Below are 23,296 nucleotides of genomic sequence, written 5' to 3'. Positions count from 1 at the left end.
ATCGGTTGAAAATCTGATGTCAGACTCATGAATTCACTTATTCAGTGCATTTTTTATCCGGGGAAAGTCAACACTGATGGGAGTTGCATTGCATAATGTCTGAAGAGCACCACATTGGCCACCCCTGCCATAGAGGCAAGTTCCCTTGCTTCCCTTTGTCTCACCTCTTTTCATCTGCCCTCCAACACAACTTATTTTTTGCCTCCTCTACTTCCTATAGCATCTTTGCTGCTTTCATCTCATGGTTATTTTCGGCATCGCATGTATCTGATCCCGGACGCTCTCACAACACCTCCCCACCCAGCACCCTCCTTTCTCTGTACAATGTAAGGATCTCTCTGAACACACCCAGGCACACACATGCCATATAAACACAGAAATGCCGGTAATTAAAAATGGTCTGGGAGTGTCATGATGATATATGAATCATACTTCTATAAAAAAATATTCTTTTGCTTTTTCAGGCTTCAGTGGCCATGAGACAAAGAGGGTTGAAGACTTTAAAACAGGAGTGCAGGGAACTTTAGGCCCTTTGTGTGTTGCCGAACCACAACTTCCATCAGCCATAGGCAGCATGGCCAATAGTCAGGCACGATGGGAGTTGTGCGTCAGCAAAAGTTCTCTTAGCAATATGATCTCCTATGGTTCAGTCAGAGATGCCAGTTTCCCCCCAAGATTGAGGGGGGATATGGTATGTGCATACGACATCATGCATGTGGCGCATGTGTGTGACATCATTCATGGAGAACGTGCAACGTCACGTCCTCTGGAAGAGGCTGAGCACTCTGGCAGAGCCAGGTGCTGAAGCTGTGATGTGTCATGTGTGTGATGTCACACGTGTGCAATGCACATCAAGCCCCTCAATACTGAGGGGGCTGGGCTCCCTTCAAACAAATATCAAAGGTACTGAAGACACCTCAGTCCCCTAGAGTTGACGCACCTGGTCGCAGCCCCTTAGATATGCAAAGATGCACCCTTCAGTATAGTACAGTGGTACCTTGGGTTACATACACTTCAGGTTACAGACGCTTCAGCTTACAGACTCTGCTAACCCAGAAATAGTACCTCGGGTTAAGAACTTTGCTTCAGGATGAGAACAAAAATCATGCTCCGGCGGCGCGATGGCAGCGGGAGGCGTCCATTAGCTAAAGTGGTGCTTCAGGTTTTAAGAACAGTTTCAGGTTAAGAAAGGACCTCCAGAATGAATTAAGTTCTTAACCTGAGGTACCACTGTATCTTGAAACCCTGCTATGGTCTTCGTACCTATGTAAAGTGCTTTGGTGGATATGTACCGTGAACAGAAATTGTCAAAAGAACACATTATCAATACACACCGTCTATAATTATTTATTAAATGCAGACCAATGTGTTCCGTGTGGTATGAGAAATAAACAAATAAATAATAATATAATACATTTACAAGCACACAAGCAAAAACAAAACCTGAAGAATCCTTTCCCACAGGTTAAGGAGCAAAATTGTGCACTCCCCCCCACAATGGATTTTAATGGGAGCATTGTTAAGCACAGGACTAACGTATCCCATTATAATCAATGGAAAAAGAAGCTTGACTTTCTCTGAATTGTGTCTTATTTTTCTTTAGCCAGTTGTAAAAGAGTTTCCCCAACTCCCCATTAAAATCTGAAACAACTTTCTGGAAGTGTTTGCCATATGGGTAAGGCTTGTGATCACCAGTGTTCTTCCCCATCTGCAATCATCATATAAAGCAATCATATAATATCAATCTTAATACTATTATGTGCTGGTCCTTATATAGCCCAAAACTGCACCAAGAGGAAACTATCAGCAGGAACCCCAAGGTTTGCAGAAGTATAGGAAATCTTCAGGAAGGTGCGAAACTCTTAGGAGGAAACCACCTCTCCAAACAGCCCCATGAGGAGACTGAGCAAGCTTAGTGACAACAAAATTGTGACTGGCTCTTGCAGGAAGGAGAATGGAAAACCAGGGCAGGGAGAATAGAGCAGAGTAGAGTGGGAGGAATCCTGAACAGCAGCACTCCAATATGCAACATTTTGCTAGAGGTTAGCATTAGTATGTCCTAAAATGCTGTTTAATTAACAGTGGTAAAAGAGTTGCAGGAAACCCCAAAGAGTTGAATGAGGCTGATCCCAGAGTAAGCGGGTATAGGATTGCAGCCTTAGTGGCATTCAATGAATTCCCTCAGCCACCACCATTATGCTTCCAAAGTTTCCCTTTCTCTATCACTGAAATCTGCTAATAATGACAGGTAGAAACCCATGCTGAGAAGATCTATAGGTAGGGATTTTTTACCCCCAGGAGGGTTTGACTAACTCCTCTCTGAAGACTTCAAGAGATCATGTTTATCTCTCACGTAGCTTTGGCAGGAGATGGCCATGCATCAGTTTGCCCATCCCATCCCTCAACTTCTTGCAATCTGCCTCCGCCCCCCCCCCATAATGCATTATTTTGGTTGTTCACACCACTGTTCACACACTCAGAGGACTTCCTTATGTTTGTGTTTGTGTTTGTGTATTACATATAGTCAAGGGTCCTCTCTACACAACAGCACATAAAATTTGCATGTGCTAATTTATAGGAGGAGACGCATATTGAGAGATAATTATTCTAATCTACTATCCTGTTTCTATGCTGTCACACATCACTGCCTTCAAACTGCAGGATTGTCCTCTGCAAAGCAGAGCAATCTCCCCATCTCCCCACAGTCTTAATGTTAGGTCCCCTCAGCATCCTCAGTGGGCTTGGAAGTCTCACCAGGCGAGAGATGAGGCATCAATGGCAAAAGCAGGAAGTCTGTAAAGAAATCTCATTCAAAGCTGTACACAGTTTTTAAACCTGTTTTCTTTCCGCCTCCCTCTGCTTTCTTCCTGTGTTTAAAGCAGATCTATAGACAGTTTGGAATGACTTTCACTTTTAAAAATACTGCAATTTCCTGGTTTGAAAACTGATTTGTTTTTGTTTGGGCCACTTCCCTTTGTGACTCAGTTCCACAAAAGCAGGTAGGGGGAATTTGACAGGATTTGAGGACAGCAGTGCTATTACAGGCCTGGCATTGCACGTGGGACTAAAGACAGCCACTGATACAGGCGACCTCTTTAAAGGAAGACATTCAGAGATTTCGCAGGCTTCTAAATGGTACACTTATCATCGAATATTCCTGCAAATTCCAATGCTTCAAAGGGCAAAGGCGGAGTGGGGGGAGGTTAGGAGAAAACACAAATGCATACATTTCAGGTATGTGGCCTGAGCCAAGAATATTCCTTGAGCTTTACTCACATTTTTACTCACAGGGAACCCCACGAGTGAATGGGATGGATATAATCTTTCCTGTTTGTGTTGTGAGGAGAAAAACAAGCTTGGGCAAAATGCTGAGGTATAGAATTCTCTGTGGAACTGAGAGAAGCCATAAGCCCTATTTGGGAGATTGCCTCTTAAGCAATTGCAGCTGTGGAGGGGAAGAGCATGGCTAGGCTCACTGCCCCCCCCCCCATTTATGGGCTGCCCCCCCCAGGTGATATAGAATCCTGTGGGTCTAAACCACACCGAGAGCTCTATAGAGAAAGCTCCATGCTTCAGACCTTCCCCCTCAGCACTTGGGTGGCAGAAGGCAGGGCAGCAAGGTAGCAAGAGTGGCATGATTGTAGCCACACGAGGGGAGAGGCTACCTCAAAAAAAGCCTACAGCAATTCATTAAAGGAAGGAACATGGTAAAAGAAAACATTATAAAGTGCCAAGTGTATGAAGGCAGATATAAAAGGTGTGCAGGAGAAAAAGACAGGCATCTTCCTTCATCCGCTGCAGCGCTGAGTTCTGTCCCTGATTTAATAAAAACTGAAGCACCGCTATATCCGTGATGATTTCCAGCACCTCCGCCGACTCAGAATGGCTTCTCTGGCATTAGTAGCAGGACGGCTACTTGACACCTTTCCCTCCAGAATACTCTTGGTATGGGCTGGTTCGGGTTTTCGGCCGTGGGATGGAGAAATCCTGCTGGGGCTCAAGGTTCTAGGCAAAAATAGAGGAAGGAAGTGGAATTATAAGATTTTAAAGTGGCATATGTTCTGTTGAATGTTTCTTTTGAGAAAGCAGAGCTGCTTTTTAACTAGGTTGAGGAAGAGACTCAGAGCCCCCTGCCCCAACTTTTGCAGTGGCAGGTTGGTAGTGGCCAACTTTTCTAAAAACCTAGAAGAAAATCCAACGCTTGGGTCACTTATAATGGAAGTGAGCCTGGGTAATGTATAGGGAAATCCTTCGTTAATCAGGGGGTAAAGGTCAGCCAAACTCTTAATCTGTAGTCGGTGATTCCTGATGTGGCAGGCCTTTTAAGAGAACCCGTCCTGACAAAACTGCATGCTAGATACATTACCACATGGTTAGTTTTGCAAGGAAATATACTTGAGCCAATGGGGCTGGGTTGGGGTCATGGAAGCTTTTGGTGGCTGCAAAAAAATGATTCCCTTTTAATTACCGTATTTTTCTAGAATGCTGCATAAGGTGAATAAAGTGCTTCAGTGTGATCCCAACCCCTCCTTCCCCAGTTACTGGCATCTTCCATTTAAAGTTTGGACATGGAAGCTCCCCACAATCCCCTCTCTTTCTTTGCCTCTTTAGAGAAGAAGCAACTCGCCCACCATTCGCTATAAGCACAGAGACTCATCACCTCCACAGCAATAATCTTTGACTGCTTAGAGGGGAGAGGCACACATTCCTGACTGGTTAACAACCATGTGATCAGAAGGAAGCATTGCCTTCACTCATACTTGACTTTATTTGTCCCCAATCAGCAGTGGCATGGAAACTCTCACCATGTGGTCACTGTTGGATGGGATGTTGCTTACAGGGCCCACTATACAACTGCATCAAGCATTCTGCAGTTTACAGCCAATTCTATTACCTGCTCCAACATAAACTATTCTGTTGTCTCGATGCAGCCAAAAAGAACTCACGTCACCCAGATGTCAAATGCAGCTTGTTAGCTGAGTTGTTCTCTGTGTCCCACAGCCCCAAGACCACATAACCTCATGTGAGTGGCAGTTCCAACACCAACTTGAAAATGTTTAATAATTATCCAAACATGTTGAAATTCCTTCATAGGCCACTTGATTGAATGAAGTTGCATTGCAACGAATCATTCCCGTACTGAAAATCAAAGACTGTTTATTTACCTGCAGCTGGAAGTGAGTTGAATATGGAGGATATGAAGGACCACTGTTTGCATTTGGAACTGAAAAAGACAAGCAAGGGGAGGCAGTGAGTCAGTGTATTTAATATTGCCACAAAAACAAAGAAAACTCCATTTGCTTCCAGACAACCATCTACAGCAACAGTTGTGTATACACAATACAGTTAAAACATCCTGGGAAATATAGCCGTGGCACCCTGGGGTGCCTTGAAGGATAGTCAGGGGTGCTGTGGGCAACACTGGCCTCTGTTCCTTCTTCCCTTTCTCCCTCCTCTTTGACACCCTCTTGCATCTCTCCCAAAGGCTTGCATGGCTGTTTGTTGCAGCAGCCCTGGCTTCAAGCTCTGCAGGCAAATGGTCCCTCTGGAGCTGGCCAGGGGGTGCCTCCCAGGCCCCTGTGGGGCAGTGTGAGGAGCACCCCTCTTTCGGGCAGGGTGGGAAGCTCAGAGACTGGGGCAGCAGTTGTGGCTGCCCAGAGGACTCCCAAGGAGAGAGGAGAGGGGAGGAGGCTGAGGGAACACTCCACAAGGGAGGGTGTTCGAAAAATGGTGAGAGGCTGCCAGCCCTGCAGGCAAGGGGTGACATAACTGGGCGCCTGAGCCCCACAGGGGTGGCACAGAAAGAATGTACCATAGTTGGTCAAGGAAGCTGTGGAGCCAAAAAGGTTGAAAACCTCTGATCTAGTGTGTTGTGCAGCCCAGTCCAATTTGTATTTACTCAGAATGAAAGCCTTTGTCTTTTGCATAAAGGAAGGGCTGTAGCTCAAAGGCAGAGCATCAATGGGTGTAGCCAAGGGGGGGGCAGGGAGGGGCGGCTGCCCCGCAAATCAATAAAAATAAATATAAATACATAACTACCCCTGCCTAACAAAAGGCCTGCCCCCTAACAAAAATCCTGGCTACGCCCATAAGAGCAGCTGCTTTGTATGCAGAAGTCCCTGGGTTAATCCCCAACATCTCTAGGTAGGACTGGGAGAGAACTCTGGCAGTGGGCTAGATACTGGTCTAGATGCCCCTAATGGGCCTTATTCCCAGGTAAGTGCATCTAGGATTTCAGCCACCCAAAAATATTTCCCATTTGGGGACCTGACTGAATCCTGATCCATGTGGTGTGCAACATGTTGATTTGAGATTTAAGATTTAAGAAAGAAAGAAAAGTGACAAATGAATGCCATAAATCATTATATAGGCTTTGGCTATATAAGCATTTACTTAGGTGGCAGTGAGCCTGCATTACAGGAAACACTAGGAAGCCGGCCTCCCACCTTCCCTGTGGCCCAGGATTGTCCTAAAAAGTGCCTGCCTTTCCAAAAACACTTCCAGTGTGGCCCTCTTTGTGCTCTGCAACACCAAATGAGAACATGGGAAGCTGTCATAGGGAATGCTTTAAAATGGGTTAAAAAATAAAAATTCAGCAGCATCTGAATATTTTTAGCTTGCCAAAGATGCTCTCTCTATCACTCAAAGCACTTGCCAGTCCCAGACATACAGGCATTCCTATGGATAGCCATACCTTGTGCGTTGTCTTCCTGAGCATAGGCTCGGTTCTCTACTCCGTAGGTTTTTTTCAGGACTTTAGGCTGGCAGGCATCATTCTCCGGAGGGTAGTCTCCGGGCTTCCGTGGCGTGGTGAGGAAACAGAGCTCAGGCACTGCATAGATCATCAGGAAGACCCATCCATTAGCTACCAGAGCAATGCTGATAGTGGGATCGTCCCATTCTGGCCTTTTCCCAAAGTCTGTCATGAACACACTGATCCACGCCACCCAGATGCCTATGGAGAACAGGGCTGTGAAGAAGGTGTGTGTGCCATGCCTCTTCCACCTTCTGTATGACCCACAGAAAACAAAAGTGGAGACCACAAAGAGGAGGGCTATCAGGAAAAGCACGTAGATGAGAAGCAGAACGAAGTCCACGCGGCTTTTTTGTGTCAAACCTTGCGTGGAGTTCAGGGCTCTCAGCTCTTGGCTGTTGATGGCTACGTACTGTATGGCGATAATAATCTGCACAATGGTCAGGCTGATGGCGAAAACCAGCAGCGCCAGTACCGAAAATGGGCGTCTTCCTCTCACCAGCTTGATGAGGTCGAAGGCATGGGCCAGGAGGCAGGCGAAGCAGAGGGCGAAGAGGACCCCGAAAAGAAAGAAGCGGGTGGGGGCAGTCCTCTCGTTGAGCCTTATAATGAAGGCAAAAGTGAGGCCAAAGATTCCTAGAGTGCCCAGAAGGAAGAGGAACTGGACAGGGATCAGGCTTCGCTTTGTGTTGTCTTGGACTTTACATACAAGGAAAACGAGCACAACGATCAGGATGGCTGTGACGACAGCACCAGCGGTAGCAAAGGATTCCACAACAACGCCCCAATAGTCCTTGGTGTCACAGAGGAAGTCATAGTCTCTATCTAAGCCTTGACAGACTGGTTGGGAGGTCATGGTGCCTCAGGACAGCCCTAAAGTGGATGCCGCCTTAAAGGAAGACCTGTAGAAATTAAGAGAAGCATGATAAAGCATGATTTGAAAAAGAGAATGAAATGGACTACAACCCTACAATTCTATGAAGGGGATAATATCAGAACAGCTGAACCAAGTCAGACACTACTTAGAGATGTCAAAGGAATCAAATAATTATTAAGCTGATTCAGATAAAGCCTTATTTCATTAACTGAGTTATGGATTATGGAATCTAGGCATATGGTGAACTAATCTAGTAGTACCATTATATTTAAAAATATTATTTACTACAGTGAGGATCGTGTAATCAAAAGGCATACATTTTGTAACTCAGGTATAGTATTTTCAGGGTGAAATTGACTTTTGAAGTTTCAGACTAAAGAGCTATATATGGCATGGCTTGAAGTTTGGCGGTGTAATCTCCAGCGGGCATTACTGGTTGCTTTTTGCCTTCTGCACAGTCAAACTTTGTTGGGTTGCTTGTTTTTACAAACTTTCAGAGTGGGGAGTCCAAAGGAATGAAAAATGGAAAGCGAAACTTCAACAGAGTTACTGAAAAACAAATACATATCTCTTTTCCCCATGAAAAACGCCTCTCTCTGTGTGATTATGTGTGTTGAGTGCATACAAAGGTACCTCGGGTTACAGACGCTTCAAGTTACAAACACTTTGGGTTACAGACTCCACTAACCCAGAAATAGTATCTCGGGTTAAGAACTTTACCTCAGGATGAGAACAGAAATTGCGGCGCGGCGGCAGCGGGAGGCCCCATTAGCCAAAGTGGTACCTCAGGTTAAGAACAGTTTCAGGTTAAGAACGGACCTCCAGAACAAATTAAGTTCTTAACCTGAGGTACCACTGTAATTGTGTGTGGGTCTGACCCCACTCACTTTAGGGTTTGGCGCTGCCCTCTAATGGAATGTGACATTTTGGGGCAAATGTGGGCCACCAAATTTTAATGTTTTGAGTCAGGCCCCAACTGCCTGCAGGTTCAGGCGAATGCATCGCATTATCCAAAGGACTGCCAACACTGTATCAAGCAGGAACACCCCTTTCCTCCATCTGCCGTATCCTCAGAGGCATTCCTTCAGATAACTGAAAACAGAAAACTCACCATAAAGACTGAATGTGGGGTAACTTGCTTCTTCTGGTGAGAAATTTCCGAATCAGAACCCCTATGCGTCATTTTAACATTAGCACTTGCCTTGGTTGTACAACGGCCACTCAGAAATCCCCCCACCCTCTCCATTTCTGAGAAAAAGAAAAATACTTTTAAGCACTCAGGCTGTAGACCTATGCAAACTTGCTGCCAAGTAAACATGCATAGTATTGGGCTGCAAATCATTCATTCACTGCCTGGTTTGCTACCCTCCATCTTAAAACCACACGCAGCTGATAGCTAGAGGTCAAACAGCCAGATCCACAAACCAATTAAACAGTGTTGCATGCGTTTGAACAGAATGAACACATTGACGCCAACGGGACACCGACTTGCTTAATAATAGCAGGGCTAAATCAACAGAATTCCAGGTACTCCAGTTAAGACTTGCTAGCTGCGAGAACGCAAAATAAATCTACAGGGAAGGCGTCAATCGTGGCATGCTTTGTGCACCAGTGTGTATGCATAAATAAAGAATTTTTTTTGCACTTTTCAGATTCTAGGAAAGAGCCAGAGAATGGCTGTCGATGGGTGTCTTTGTAATGCTAAAAACCTGAAAGGAAAATCCCATCTGCAGACTAGCAATCCAGAAATGAAGCTACAAACTGCACCACAGCAGCATGCCCTGGGGTCAGGCTGAGAAAGAGCCACAGGACTCCCTCCTACCAAACCTCTTGCTCTACAATCCCATCACCGTCTTTGATTTACCTTGAGTGTGCTCTGTGCTCCCACGGCTAGATGCGTCTTCTTCAGAGGGCAAACCAGACAAATTCCTGCCGCACACCCACTTGGCAAATAATCTCAGCTCTGCTCATTCTTCTCTCCCCGAGCGAGACAAGCAGCAAAATTGCTCTCTCACACTCTAAGGGCAGCTTTAAAAGCAAATGAGGGAAAAAGCAGAGATGATGGAGTAGGGACACGCCTATTCCAGTTCCACTACTCCTGGTGCTGTTATAAATATAACGTCCTGGTGCCAGGAGATGAGGTAAAAATGTCTGACGTCAACAGGACAGTCACCCCAGCAGCTGGGTGGGGAAGGATCCTGCGCCTCTCCCCACCCCACAATTGAATCCGTGACCATTCATCAAGTCAGTTGATAAATTGCACCTCTCTGGGAGTTGAGAAACCAAGAGGATATGGGCTGGTGGGAGACCCCTGGCCAACAATAACACCATTGTGCTCCTCCTCCCCTTCATTGCTTTCTATACTTACCTAGCATTCAGCTAAGTTAATGTACTGAGAAAGTTCAAGAGTGACCACGAGGGACAGTCTTTTAAGTCTCCCTCTCTCTCCCTCTCCCTCGTTCTCTTTCTTCTTTGTACACTCAATCCCTGGAGCAGAAGCTGCTCATGCCTGCAGATGCTCAGGAATTTCCAGTGCTTGTCCTTCTGAGCAAATCAGGTGTTTTGCCATCCAGATCAGCTAAGAAAAAATATTCAGGGGATATGTGCACAGACTCACACTCAGAGCCGGCCCACCTATGAGGCAAGGCAAGGCAACTGCCTTAGGTGGTAGGATCCATGGGGCAGCAGATCTGGCAGTGACAGCTGTGGTATAAGCCTTGGAAGTCAGATCTGCCACCACCTTGGCAGCCCCCCACCCAGTGTCACCGCTACAGCAGCCTCTTGACAAATAAGAGGTGGTGCTGGTGTCCTCCTACCCCTAGGGAGGAAATGGCGGAGCTGCCCTTGGAGTCTCCTAGGCTCCGCACCTGCCCAGCTTGATTTAGAACAGGCCTCTTCCCTCCCATGATGGTCTTTGATTCCCTTCAACCATCGGGTAAGGTTGATTTGACACACACCTTTCTTCCCGATGTGAATTTTCACTCACCCTTTGTACCTGATGTAGATCTTTATTTCCCCCTTCTTCTCTGGCAATGGATGCCATTTTGTGGTTCACCTCAGGTTCACACTGCACTTCCTACAAGTACACTTCACCACGGCCAAACCAGGCTCAAGGCCAGCACTGAGAATGGAAAAAGCATCACAGGTTATGAAATTTGCTCTGTGTTATTACTTCAAAATGGGTGCAATGTATGAAACTAACCTGATATAGGGTAACTAGGTGTCTGCCACAGGCATCTTAACTGGGGAAGCCGTTTTGCTGATGACGTAGTAGCAGAACATATCTATTCTCAGTGTTCAAATTAAAGGAGATGTGATGCCCGGACACTGAAGTCCAGCACCGAGGGCTTTCTGGAAGTTCCCTCACTGCGAGAAGCCAAGTTACAGGGAACCAGGCAGAGGGCCTTCTTGGTAGTGGCACCCGCCCTGTGGAATGCCCTTCCACCAGATGTCAAAGACAAGAACAACTACCATACTTTTAGAAGACATCTGAAGGCAGCCCTGTTTAGGGAAGCTTTTAATGTTTAACAGACCACTGTATTTCAATACTTTTTTGGAAGCCGCCCAGAGTGGCTGGGGAAACCCAGCCAGATGGGCAGGGTATAAATAAAAAATGATGATGATGAGCCCCCTCCCAGCTACTATTTTTCAAAGGCCACTGTGGACATCATCCCAACAACAGCTGAGGAGGTGACTCAGGGGGTTGTAGATTTCCTTAAGGTCCCTTTACCTTTCCCCCGGTGGTGACTGGTGCCAATGTGACTGGTGGGGCGGGAGGCAGTAAGGTCAACGTCCAAGAGAGCTAGAGCCAATGGCAGGCAGAGTCATCACAGCAAGTTGTAAGAAAGAAGGCAGGCAGGTGAAGGCTGGCTGAGGGCAGGCTGAGGTTGGTGGAGCAGTGCCCCATACCCCCAAATAATTTGAGCAATGGACTCTGGTTACATACTATTGGAAGCAAGGAAGGACAAATGGTACAGTGGGTGCTTCATGCCAGGTTTAACTGCCTGGCAGCTGGGCAGTACCACCCTAATAGGACTTGGAGACAGAACTTCTGGAGGAGCATAGGTGAGCCAGTCAATGATCCCAGCAGGCTCGGCTCCAGAACAGGAGTCTGTTGCAAGTCACCTAGCCAGGCACGAGGAAGGCTTTGCCAGAGCAGTGAACTGAAGTCTGAATGGGAGTGCAGGTCATCATTTTAATATTTCACCTGGGCTGTCCAAATACCTGAGGTTAGCCCTAGGGGCCCAAGCAACGCAGGTGCAACCACACCCTGAGCTAATCTCGAATATGTTGAGGCCACGTGAAACAGCCTTTTGGCTGGTTTGACAGCAGCTTTGCCAAGAATGCTTTCATTGATTTTATTCTAAGAAGCGTCAAGCGACGATGTGTAAAAAACAGAAGAGAGGCTATTAAATATTAAATGCACATGGCAGGACAGGGCACATACTATTGTGTCCTGTGTGCTTTTGATTGCTGATAACTATCATAAGGGACACATAGGATTTGGGATTTCTTCCTGTGGCCTAAATAGCCTCACAATGGAAAATGGAGAGTCAAGATGCAGGCAGGGAAGATATAATCAAAACAGTGCTGTTTGGATTCACTGGCAGAGACTAGGGAGGCTCTGACCAATGTCAACAGAGCCAAGTCAGAAAGTGTCTCTGTCTGCAGCAAACCCTCTTAGAGGACATTCAGCTATAAATGGGACATTTTAAACAAACAAACAAACAAACTGTGGATATATGAGTATTGAGACATTGATTTAAATAGGTTCCACCCTCTGTCCTGTCCTGTTTTTTCCTGTATTATCATTGTGCTGCCACATTCACCCACCCCCAGAAATTCTCAATTCAGTGCTGTTATCTTATATGGGACTGTGAATCAGAGCTTCAGAATACTGTATTTGCTCTGATAGCTGAAAAAGCAAACATAATCAGGGCACCAAGTTCAGTGACAAATATCCTTTTCTATATTCTCTGGGTGTGGCCAAAGACACAGTTGATAATGTCGCTAAAAGTTAAGAGTCCCATATAAATATTACTAATAATATTACTAATGCTAATATTTATTTTTATTTTGTTCCATCTTAGTATGGTTTATTATTCATGTTGCTTACTGCAAATGATGTTTCCGTCTTTTACTTTGGGCTTTTGAAACAACAGTGTGTAACACTGTTCTTTAATATTGCCATTTGACAGCCAAGAAATTCAGCCGGTGTCTGAGATACAGTATATATTTTGCTCAAGCCTTACTGTGTTTATGTTAGCACATATCTGAACGCAGGTTTTCCTGCTTCAGATTTGACACTATACAGAATTCAAGAATCTTTCTATCCCCTGAAAAGAAGGTATCTGTTCAGTTTTCAGCAACGCGATGCTGTGGGGATTTCACTTCAAGACAGTACAAAGTGGCTTCCTCTCTCTCTCTCTCTGGGTCCCTCTGAACAATCTCTCTCTCTTTTAGTATTCATCTTGATTTGCTTTCACAAAGCTTATGCAGCGGTTAGATTATACCCAGCTCTTATTGAGCATTTGTTCTGATTGGTTTGTGGGGTGGTTATATAGAAATGAACATCCATCCTGCATTCATTCTGACTTGCTTACTGGGGAGTTTACACGTCTCCCCGTTAGTTATCTACTCATTCCATACTTTTCAATGCATTTCCCTGTCACTTTCCATAGAAAGTCTGTGAAGCATTCAATGTCCAGAATAGAGCTCTAAAGCTTTTTGTCACTAGTCAAGCCACCAAATGAAACAAACTAGTCTGACATTCTCGGGGACATTAGCTATGTCTCATCAAAGGCTATGAGTACCATTTTTCTGCACCTGCAGGAAAGGGAAGGGACTGGGAGGAGAGATAGCTAAGAAAGGGAGGATGAACAAACAGGCAACAGATTCCAGTGCTTCAGGAAGTTCTGGAGTGATATTTTGGTGTGAGTGAGAGAAGCAAACATGTTAGGACTGGGAAGGACTACGGCTTGAGGGTGAAAAGAAGAGGGTACCAGAATGTCGCACAATATCCCATGGACAGAAAAGGGGCTTCTTCTTCCACTTTGTTCTTTTCATGCTAAAATAAGGAGGCTAAAATAAAGGGAAACTAAAATAAATCTGGAACTAGAGGCCTCACCTTTTACTTATGTCCTTTGGCATGTTTAACATAATGAGTCATTTATTCTTACTTGGGCTAGAGTTTTAAGGAGTGGCTTTCCGGTGTAAATATGCGGTAAAGAAGCAGCTAGGGAGAATAGCAAACATACACATCATCAGGGGCACATTGGAAGTGTGATATGTAAAGCTGCCAAAAGAGCACAAAATATAAAGTCAAATGTAAATTTGCTTTGATTTATATAGAGAGGGGAAGGGAGAGAAAGTAATGGAAGCATCAAACAGCACTCTGGACAAGTTTGTTCTGGATCCTGGTAGGATGCCATTAATCTCTAAAACGATATATTTTGTTACTGTGACTAAGAAAACATAAATTTTAAATTCTGATATGTAACATCTGAGTTTCTGCCTTCATCGGTTGCTCTTCAACAGTTGCTCTTATGAAAATGCTGCTCTTTCCAAAGTTGCAGGTTTGAGGGTGTGGTGCTTAGAAGACCTTCATTTGCTGAAACTAAGTGATGCTGTTACTACCCTCTTGGCTGAGGCCGTGTGATTTTAATGCATCCAGCATGTACCTCCAGATGTTCTCCTATTTTGCTAACATTGTTGGATTTGTTGGCATCTCTACAGCAGTTATTGATAAATTAAAGAATTTGTCTGTATTAAAACATTTAGCAGCAGGTCACTCCAATTCCTTTTGTCAAAATCACCAATTTGTGGTTTCTAAAAAGTTTGCACAGGTCAATTGCAGCTTTACCTGCATACAGGATATGACATCCCTTTTTTGCATTCAATGATATAAATTATATTGCAAGATCCACAGGTAATGTATTGTTTGATGTATTATTATTATTATTATTATTATTATTATTATTATTATTAATTATTTACCCACTCTTCACCCTAAGGTCCCAGGGTGAGTTACAATATTGAAACACAATATTAAAGAGTTTAAAACAGCTGACTATGTTCTACTTCTCCTGGTGCATTTGAAGGTAGCTATCACCAAGAGATACACACAGGTGATTCAGGGTTTGGAATTACATGGATGAGATCCATGACTGCTGATCTGTGGTTTAAGTACAGCTCTCACTAATAGTTTGCATAGATTTGGAAGCTGGCAGAATGATACCTTTAGCAAGCCATTCAGTATTTGCTAACAAAAGGTAGCTTTCTCTTATTACCAGGTGATAGGAGATGCTGGATGGAAATCTACCGCAAATGAGATATATTGCTCTTTGTTACTTGACACCTCATTTGATGCAGGAGGCTTTCTCTAAACAAAATGGAAGCTTGGTGGATGTAGAGGATGCCCTCTTCGCAGAAGGTGTTCTTTCAGCTCTCTGATCCTTCATTTATATTTATCTTTGTTGCTGCAAATGAATTTGCTCCTGAAAGCCAAGGTGTAGACACTTTTTAAAAATACATGCTTTGGATAGCAGGATTTCCAGCATAGGTAGATGTGGGCATTATCAGGGGATTTGTTATAAAGAACAGTGGCTATTTTATTGTTTGCAATGGTGAGGAGGACATCAAGAAAAGGGATGTGTAGATTATCAGTGGTGCTGTTGAATGTAAACTTGGTAGTTGGATGAGAGATGCGGGTGGTGCTGTGGTCTAAACCACTGAGCCTCTTGGGCTTGCCGATCAGAAAGTCAGTAGTTCGAATCCGTGTGACGGGGTGAACTCCCATTGCTTTGTCCCAGCTTCTGCCAACCTAGCAGATCAAAAGCACACCAGTGCAAGTAGATAAATAGGTACCACTGCAGTGGGAAGATAAATGGCATTTCTGTGCACTCCAGCACTCATCACAGTCCTCTGTGCACCAGTAGCAGTTTAGTCATGCTGGTCACATAACCCAGAAAGCTGTCTGTGGACAAATGCCAGCTTCCTCGGCCTGAAAAGTGAGATGAGCACTGCACCCCATAGTCACCTTTGACTGGACTGTCCAGGGGTCCTTTACATTTTACTTCTAGCTGGATGGACAGAGTTTTGATGTAATTTGTAAATTGTTCTAAGTTCAGACCACAAAGATATTGGCACCACCATGCAGGTGGTTTCTTAATGAGCTCTTATGGGTTGTCTTGTTAAAGTTTTCCCAAGAATAGATTTCCATAAGATGGAGCAACGGGAGCACAATAGCCATGTCTTGTACTTGCAAGTGATGCTCTCCTTTAAATGTTGTTATTACAAGTAAGCAGTGCTTTTTTAAAGAGGGTACTGAAGGGTATGGGGACACAGGTGGCGCTGTGGTCTAAACCAGAGAGCCTAGGGTTTGCTGATCAGAATGTCGGTGGTTCGAATCCCCGCGATGGGGTGAGCTCCTGTTGTTTGGTCCCAGCTCCTGCCTACATAGCAGTTCGAAAGCACGTCAAGTGCAAGTAGATAAATAGGTACCACTCCAGCGGGAAGGTAAACAGAGTTTCCATGCACTGCTCTGGTTCACCAGAAACAGCTTAGTCATGCTGGCCAGAAGACTCAGAAGCTGTCTGCGGACAAATGCCAGCTCCCTTGGCCTATAGAGCGAGATGAGCGCCGCAACTCCAGAGTCGTCCGCAGCTGGACCTAACGGTCAGGGGTACCTTTACCTTTACTGAAGGGTATGAAGCACCAGCACCTCTCTCTTTTTGATTAAAAAGTGTGACATTTACTGTAACAACTTCATGGCGAGTATCGACACCTATTTTTCTATTTAAAAACAGCACTGCAAATAACCTCTGTTGGAGGATTTTTAGAATTTCTGTTGTTAAGGAACTCATTTAAAGCCTGAACACCATCTTTATGTGGCATTGGTGTAAATAGCTGTGACATCCAAAGTATAGTATTGGTGTGGAATTGGCACTGCTTGTTAAGAGACTTGATTTCAAGTAAGAAGTCATTAGTGTCTCTGATACTAATGATGGGAGGCTTTGCACAATGTTTTGTAAGTTTAAGTCAATATAGAAATAAATCCTTTCAGTAGCTGTGTGGTTGGCTGATGTTCAAGGTTGTTTGGTTGTTGGAATGTTCAAGGTTGTTTGGCTTTGTGGATTTTTGGTAGCACGTAAAACCTGCCGTGTATGTGTTCCCAAGTAAACCTGAATATAAAGGGAGTTTCCTTGATGTCATTAATACATATTTTGTATGTAGCTAAGCAGCAAGAAGCAGGCATATTTGGTAGCCAGCCAACAGGCCAAAAAGCACATTATTCAGATGCATTCCAGAACACTGAGTATCATGTCTCCCTGTGTATATTTAAACTAGGCGTGCACAACTTATGACCCACCAAGTTGAATACAGACCAACAGTCGCCACGGTGTGTCACTTCCTACACTCTTCTGCAATCCCAGTCAGGCATTTTTGAAAGGAGGCTTATTTAGCCCCTCGTGGACTGCCAGACCCTGTTGCTGAGCTGTGTTTTGATTGGCGGGTCACAAAGTGTGGAGGCCTATATTAAGCTCTTTTGTGTGCTTCGTTTTCTCTCTTGTCTCCACCCCGCAGCTCCATTAATGAACAGATGCATCTTTATTTTTTCTACATTCCTCCTTAGCTATTCAAGACATATGGCAACCTTGAATCTTTGGGCATTTTTTAGTCACTGTTTCTTAGCACTTTGATTTCATAAGACTTTGGGCCAAACTACAATTGGTGTTAAACACGCTCCTTAAAATTGTGTTATCGTATAAAAACCCTCACTGGAAACCATAGATGTAGCAGCCTGATCAGGATCACTGTCACCAAACGAATGCTGTGAAAAAGAATTTAGCTGTCAACTCAACGAGGATACTTAGCAAAAAAATCTGGGAGACCAAGCTACGCATTCAATTTCATCATTGCAGAAATAAGGAAATATAAGGAAACAAGCCTCATATTTATTTTTAGATGGCACCTGACATTTACCAGATTGTCACATATCCCACATATGTCGTCCCCAAGCTGTTGGAGATGAAAGGCCTCAAAAGCTTCTCTCTCTCTCTCTCTCTCTCTCTCTCTCTCTCTCTCTCTGCTGTGTGTGGGGTACATGTCCCACTGCGGAAGGGTTTTGAGAAAATATGGAAGATTACTCATCCAGATGTTATTATGTTTCCATCCCTAGCGTTTTCAAATATCTGGGATGGGCAAAATCTTGACGGCAAGAATAAAGACTTAATCAGGTTCCTCTTATCAGTGGCTAGATTAACCACTTCAAGGTTCTGGAAACATTTGGAAAATGCCGCTTTAAAATACTGGTATATTCTTGTTTTGCTTTTTGCTTTATCTGAAAAGCTAACCCAAAAGATACAAAAAGTATAACAAAAATGAGTTTTGTTTGATATGGTGTGATTTTATTTAATTTATTAATGAAGTAATTGAGGCTCCAGTAACCTCAGCTACACAGGCAGGTATATAGAATTCTTTATAACTGTTTCTATTTTAACTGTAAGCCACCCTGAGTCCCTGTCACAGAAAAAAGGCAGGATGTGCATCATCATCATCATCATCATCATCGCTATAGGAGACCTTCCATGTCTTAAGCATCTCCAGCTGCATTTGCTAAACCCTGCAACGAAAAAGGTTGAAGTAGTTTAAAAGGACTCCAATGATTAATCTGTAATTTGTTTTTCTTTCTTTTCCTTTCTTTGGGTTGAACTATGTATAATGTTCAAAGACTGTTTCTGCTTTGAGTATTATAAATGCCAATTCACTTTTATAATTCGCCCCCAAGATCAATAAAAATTACACACACACACACAGAGAGAGAGAGAGAGAGACAGACAATGGGCCCCTTACACCCCTCATCCACCTTCTGTCTGATCTCCACACCTTGTACCCATTCCTCTTGGCTAACATCCTAATATCAGGACCAGAAGCACAGGTGGGGGGGGGCACAGACAGGGAGTGCCTAGAACAACTATAGCAGGGATTAAGGCACTGGATCTGACTCGTGGGCCAGATCCTTACCTCCTGCACCACCCAAAGGTCAAATTTGCTACGTGGGCAGGACTGTCCACCTGTCAATCAGCTGATGTCACAAACACGCCAGGGGACCTGTATTTTGCATAGCACTATGAACAATCCACTAATTGTCAGTGCTTTGCAGGTGGCCTTGCAGGCCAGCCATGAACCCCATTTGGGTCCAGCCCCATCTTTACCTGCCCCACAGTTGACATCACATATGATGTGAGCTGTAAGACAGAGGTGTGGTGGACTTGCATCTGGGTGGGATATACTATAGAGTGGCAAGTTTTTACTGTTAAAATATCAGCTGCCCATGGTGGTCACAGCTTCACCTGGCATTGGGACCAGCGTAAGAATGATGGTCCTCCTCTTGTGCCATGTTTGGCATGGCAGAGACAGCAAAATGCCCTTCCTCTGGTGTTTCCTCCTACAGATGGGTGGGTGGGAGTTGCCTTCTTGAATTGCACAATGATTTGAGTCAACAAGATCTGTGTAGATCGTATAAAATATCTTGGCCGATGCTCCAGTAGCACTTTAGAAGCCAAGCTTTGTTTGCTCTGTACATACTGGCTGCAATGTGTTCTGGCATCTGAGCAAAGCCAGTCATTTGACCAGATCATTCAAGAGGAGCCGTCCAGAGTTTCCTACAGAAGAAATAAGGTCTCGCTTGGCATGCGTCCAGGTAACTCCGTCCACTTTAATCTGTAAATCAAAGATGGTGACCCTGTGGCCCTCCAGATATTGCTGGACTACAGCTTCCATTATCCCAGGCCACTGACCATGTTGGTTGGGGGTTGAAGTTGGAATCCACCATCTGGAGGGTCATGGATACCCTATCCCTACGGAGAAAGCCTTATTGTCAGGATCTGAAACACCTTCTCTAATTAGACTTTCAGCCCAGAAAATTAGCTATGTGCCCAAGTGGGAAACCCGTCTTGGCTCTGAACTTCCAAATGAAGTTTGGAACAACACTACTAAATGGTACACTGAATATAAACAGAACATTTACAAAGCACTAGTTTCCTGGTACTTGATGCCAGGGACACCCAGTCTAAAAAGATGCTTAGATTCATAATATGTGGATAAGCTGCCCATTGACCCAGAACTTCTGGATTCAAATCCTTACCACCCTCAGAGATATTACAGACAAAATGGTAGAACAAGGACAGGGAGCATGTGGCCCTCCAGATATTAATGTTAGACTCCATCTCCCATCAGCCCCAGCCAATATGGCCAATGTTCAGTGGCCCTGGCCCTGGAAATAGAACCAGCTGGTTTTTCCTTTAGCCTCACTACAGCTTTCTAAAATCAAGAATACTACCAGCGAAACAGAGGAATCACCACCAGACCCAATCTTGCAAGAAGATGACAACCCCTCCTTTTAAAAAACTCTGTTTCAAAAAACACAAATAAAACATAATTAAAATGAGAAGGCATATCATGTGCTCCCACTGTTGCCCAAATAAGTCCAGTTTATTGTACACACATTTTAAAAGATAACCTCTGATTACCCTTTATGTATAGTGGAGACTAAGAAAGAAACATGGCAGGTGGGATGCAAGAAGTTGATATGAAACAGGATAAGATGATCATCGCAGGGAGATGACGGGTGGGAGGTAAAAGACCTTCTGAGGGAGAGAAGGGAAGATCTTCCAGGGTGGGAGGCCGGAAGAAGAAACGGAAGCAACCAGGTGAGTGCTGTGAGGGTCCACACCTTATTGTGTGAGTCAAGGGCTAAGATCTACCTCTGATAGAGAGCTTTGTATTTCTTCTTTTCCCTTCTTTCCTCCCTTTTCTTTTCTTTTTCTTTTCTTTTATGTTATTTTCTTATTTTCATTTTTATTTAGACTGATCTGTTTTTACTGTATTTTATGCTGATAAGTTTCAATAAAAAAATTTATTTTTAAAAAGAACTTATTTATTTCCTTTTTATTCCACCATTCTTCCAGAGAGCTGAAGGTAGTGTACATGGCCACCCCTTCCTCATTTTACCCTCAACTCTGTGAGGTAAACTAAGCTGAGGGAGGTAGCAGCTAGCCCAACGTCACCCGCTGAGCTTCGTAGTTATGTGGGGATTGAACCTGCGTCTCCCCACTCCTAGCCCAACACTCTGACCACTATGCCACATGGACCTCCCTGCCATGCCTCACATTTGATCTTAATACATATCTTAATATATATCTTAATGCGGAGAGCAGCATGCTGGACCAGACAGACCTTTCACCTGTCCTGCAGAGCTCTCCTTATGTTCTTAAGCTCTGTTTACAAAAGTTAAAAAGAAACCACTTTGCCTGCAATTCAGAAGCCATGAAAGTACAGTACTGCTCAGCCCAGAACATTGCACAGGGTGAAGTTTCCATGGAATCATAAACAAGGTGTAACACCAAAGGTACATAAAGCATCTTGCATGGGAATGACAAGGAACAGTTGGTGAAGAAACCATATGGCAAGGATCATGAAGGTGTCAAGGTTGCAGAGCCAGGATAGGACCCTTGGGTGCATCACCTCACCTGGTATTCTGGTTTGCTCCACCTAATAGTTTTTCCAGGACAAAAACAAAACTAATTTGTTATGTAGGTTATGCTGAGAAATCGTGACTGGCTCACTCTGTGTGCTTTGTGGCAAAGGAGGAAACCCAGGGCTTGCCAGTCCAAGTCCAACACTCTCTGCGCTGTGCTACACCAGCTGCCAGATGTTTCCCAGGTTGTTCCCAAGTTGTTTGGTTGTGGGAAGGTGCAGAGGCAAAATCATCATCACTATTATCCATTCCCCCCTCACTATTGTTCCCTGGGGGGGCAGGGTGAGCAGCACCCATTTCAGAGCCTCATGATTCCCATCACCATTTCTTCCTTCCTGGCTCACAGCAGAGATTGTTCCCAAGTTCTCTGAGGAGGAGGAAGCACAGTGCAAAAAGCAGAAACATTATTATTACCAACTCCTCATCCACCTCTAATTTTGACATAGTCATGCTTATATAGGTGAATGAATAGTAAAGGTAAAGGGACACCTGACTATTAGGTCCAGTCGTGGCCGACTCTGAGGTTGCGGCGCTCATCTTGCTTTACTGGCCGAGGGAGCCGGCGTACAGCTTCCGGGTCATGTGGCCAGCATGACTAAGCCGCTTCTGGTGAACCAGAGCAGCGCACAGAAACGCCGCTTACCTTCGCGCTGGAGCGGTACCTATTTATTTACTTGCACTCTGACGTGCTTTTGAACTGCTAGGTTGGTAGGAGCAGGGACCGAGCAACGGGAGCTCACCCCGTCGTGGGGTTTCGAAACCACCGACCTTCTGATTGGCAAGTCCTTGGCTCTGTGGTTTAACCCACAGAATAGAGCTCCCCAAAAGGGCGGCACACAGGACCCCACAGACCATAAATCTGCCACTGGTTGTATCACTATTGGTATTTTGTATGCAAGTGAAATTGCTCTCTCTCTCTCTCTCTCTCTCTCTCACACACACACACACACACACAGTGGGTGGGGTGGAGAGAAGAGAGAGAGAAACTCTCTGATGCCTAAAGGCTGGGTTACCAGCAAGGTTCTATTTATAGTTTGCTATATTGCTTCACTACAAAGCTTGCATTTTCTCAGGGACAGAAGCCGAACAACAACAAAAAGGTGTTGCCTTTCCTTCTTAGTCCCGGTCAGGGTTTAGATCACATATGTGGGCTCCTTGCCCACTCTGGAGGAGCTGATAGCCTGTGGACACATTCCTCCACTTGTTTGGTCAACAGAAGCAAAATGTGTGGGTCACAAGCCATGCCCCAGGGAGAGATTTAATGAATGTTTAACCAGCAATTTGCTGCCTGTGAGAGGTGGAAAGCAATCCCAATTCAATACAAATGACAGACATGGCTGGCAAGTGCAGCAGGAGTAGAAAACAGTCAGAAAGAGGGAGGAAAAGAGGAAGGCACTGTCTGCCCTGTCAACAGAACTGCTAGCATTTCTTGATGCTACAACTTCAAGAGTAGAAACACACACTGGGCACAGTATTCAGGGTTCTTGGAATCTCCTCTTAAATTTCAAGTACAAATTTCTAGCCCTCATGGCTGAAAAGACAGATTTGGCCACTGCCCGGTGAGATTTAATAACATTGGGGTACTAAGAGAGTTTTAACAAATAGTTCTTCCCCACTACGAGTAGCACAAACAGATATAAATGGTTGAGAATCAACAAATATTTGAGGTTTGCTTAATTTGCACATTTTGCACTGGTCACAAATGTCTAGCTTTGTTATTCTGTGGGGGGAAATGATATTATTATTACTATTATTATTGGTGCAAGTTTGCAAGTCTCCACTATGTTGAGCTGCAAGAAGAATTGCGATTCTTCAAATCAGGAAAACTAGCTAGGCCAGTTTTATTTGGTTTTATTTTGGAAAAGATCCGTCTTTAATAATAATAATAATAAAAACAACAACAACAATAATAGACAGCATCTTAAAAAGCAGAGACATCACCTTGGCAACAAAGGTCCATATAGTTAAAGCGATGGTTTTCCCAGTAGTGATGTATGGAAGTGAGAGCTGGACCATAAAGAAGGCTGATCGCCAAAGAATTGATGATTTTGAATTATGGTGTTGGAGGAGACTCTTGAGAGTCCCATGGACTGCAAGAAGATCAAACCCCTCCATTCTTAAGGAA

The 23,296-nt window shown here is 44.4% G+C and overlaps 1 protein-coding gene across 1 annotated transcript; it reads right to left on the bottom strand.

Moving 5' to 3' along the window:
* Window positions 1-3,534: 3,534 nt before the first annotated feature.
* On the bottom strand, window positions 3,535-10,196 carry LOC128422498 (retinoic acid-induced protein 3-like). The gene is made up of 4 exons (XM_053406583.1): window positions 9,496-10,196; window positions 6,695-7,656; window positions 5,166-5,224; window positions 3,535-4,005 (listed from the first exon to the last, which is right to left on the bottom strand). Exons 2-4 carry the CDS (start codon window positions 7,608-7,610, stop codon window positions 3,913-3,915), a joined length of 1,068 nt encoding a protein of 355 aa, XP_053262558.1. The 5' UTR covers window positions 7,611-7,656; window positions 9,496-10,196; the 3' UTR covers window positions 3,535-3,912.
* Between the last annotated feature and the right edge of the window lie 13,100 nt (window positions 10,197-23,296).

Source organism: Podarcis raffonei, chromosome 10 (assembly GCF_027172205.1).
Source record: "Podarcis raffonei isolate rPodRaf1 chromosome 10, rPodRaf1.pri, whole genome shotgun sequence".
NCBI classification, from domain to species: Eukaryota; Metazoa; Chordata; class Lepidosauria; order Squamata; family Lacertidae; genus Podarcis; species Podarcis raffonei.
Note: the sequence above shows the minus strand (reverse complement) of the source record. Positions and strands in the feature narration are given on the sequence as shown.

What these genes read in the sequence shown, in the direction of transcription:
- LOC128422498 (XM_053406583.1), bottom strand. Translation starts at nt 7,610, where the DNA reads ATGACCTCCCAACCAGTCTGTCAAGGCTTAGATAGAGACTATGACTTC. An exon ending in TCAGGAAGACAACGCACAAG is followed by an intron (nt 5,225 to 6,694) that starts GTATGGCTATCC and finishes TGTCTTTTTCAG; the next exon opens with TTCCAAATGCAAACAGTGGT. An exon ending in CAACTCACTTCCAGCTGCAG is followed by an intron (nt 4,006 to 5,165) that starts GTAAATAAACAG and finishes ATTTTTGCCTAG; the next exon opens with AACCTTGAGCCCCAGCAGGA.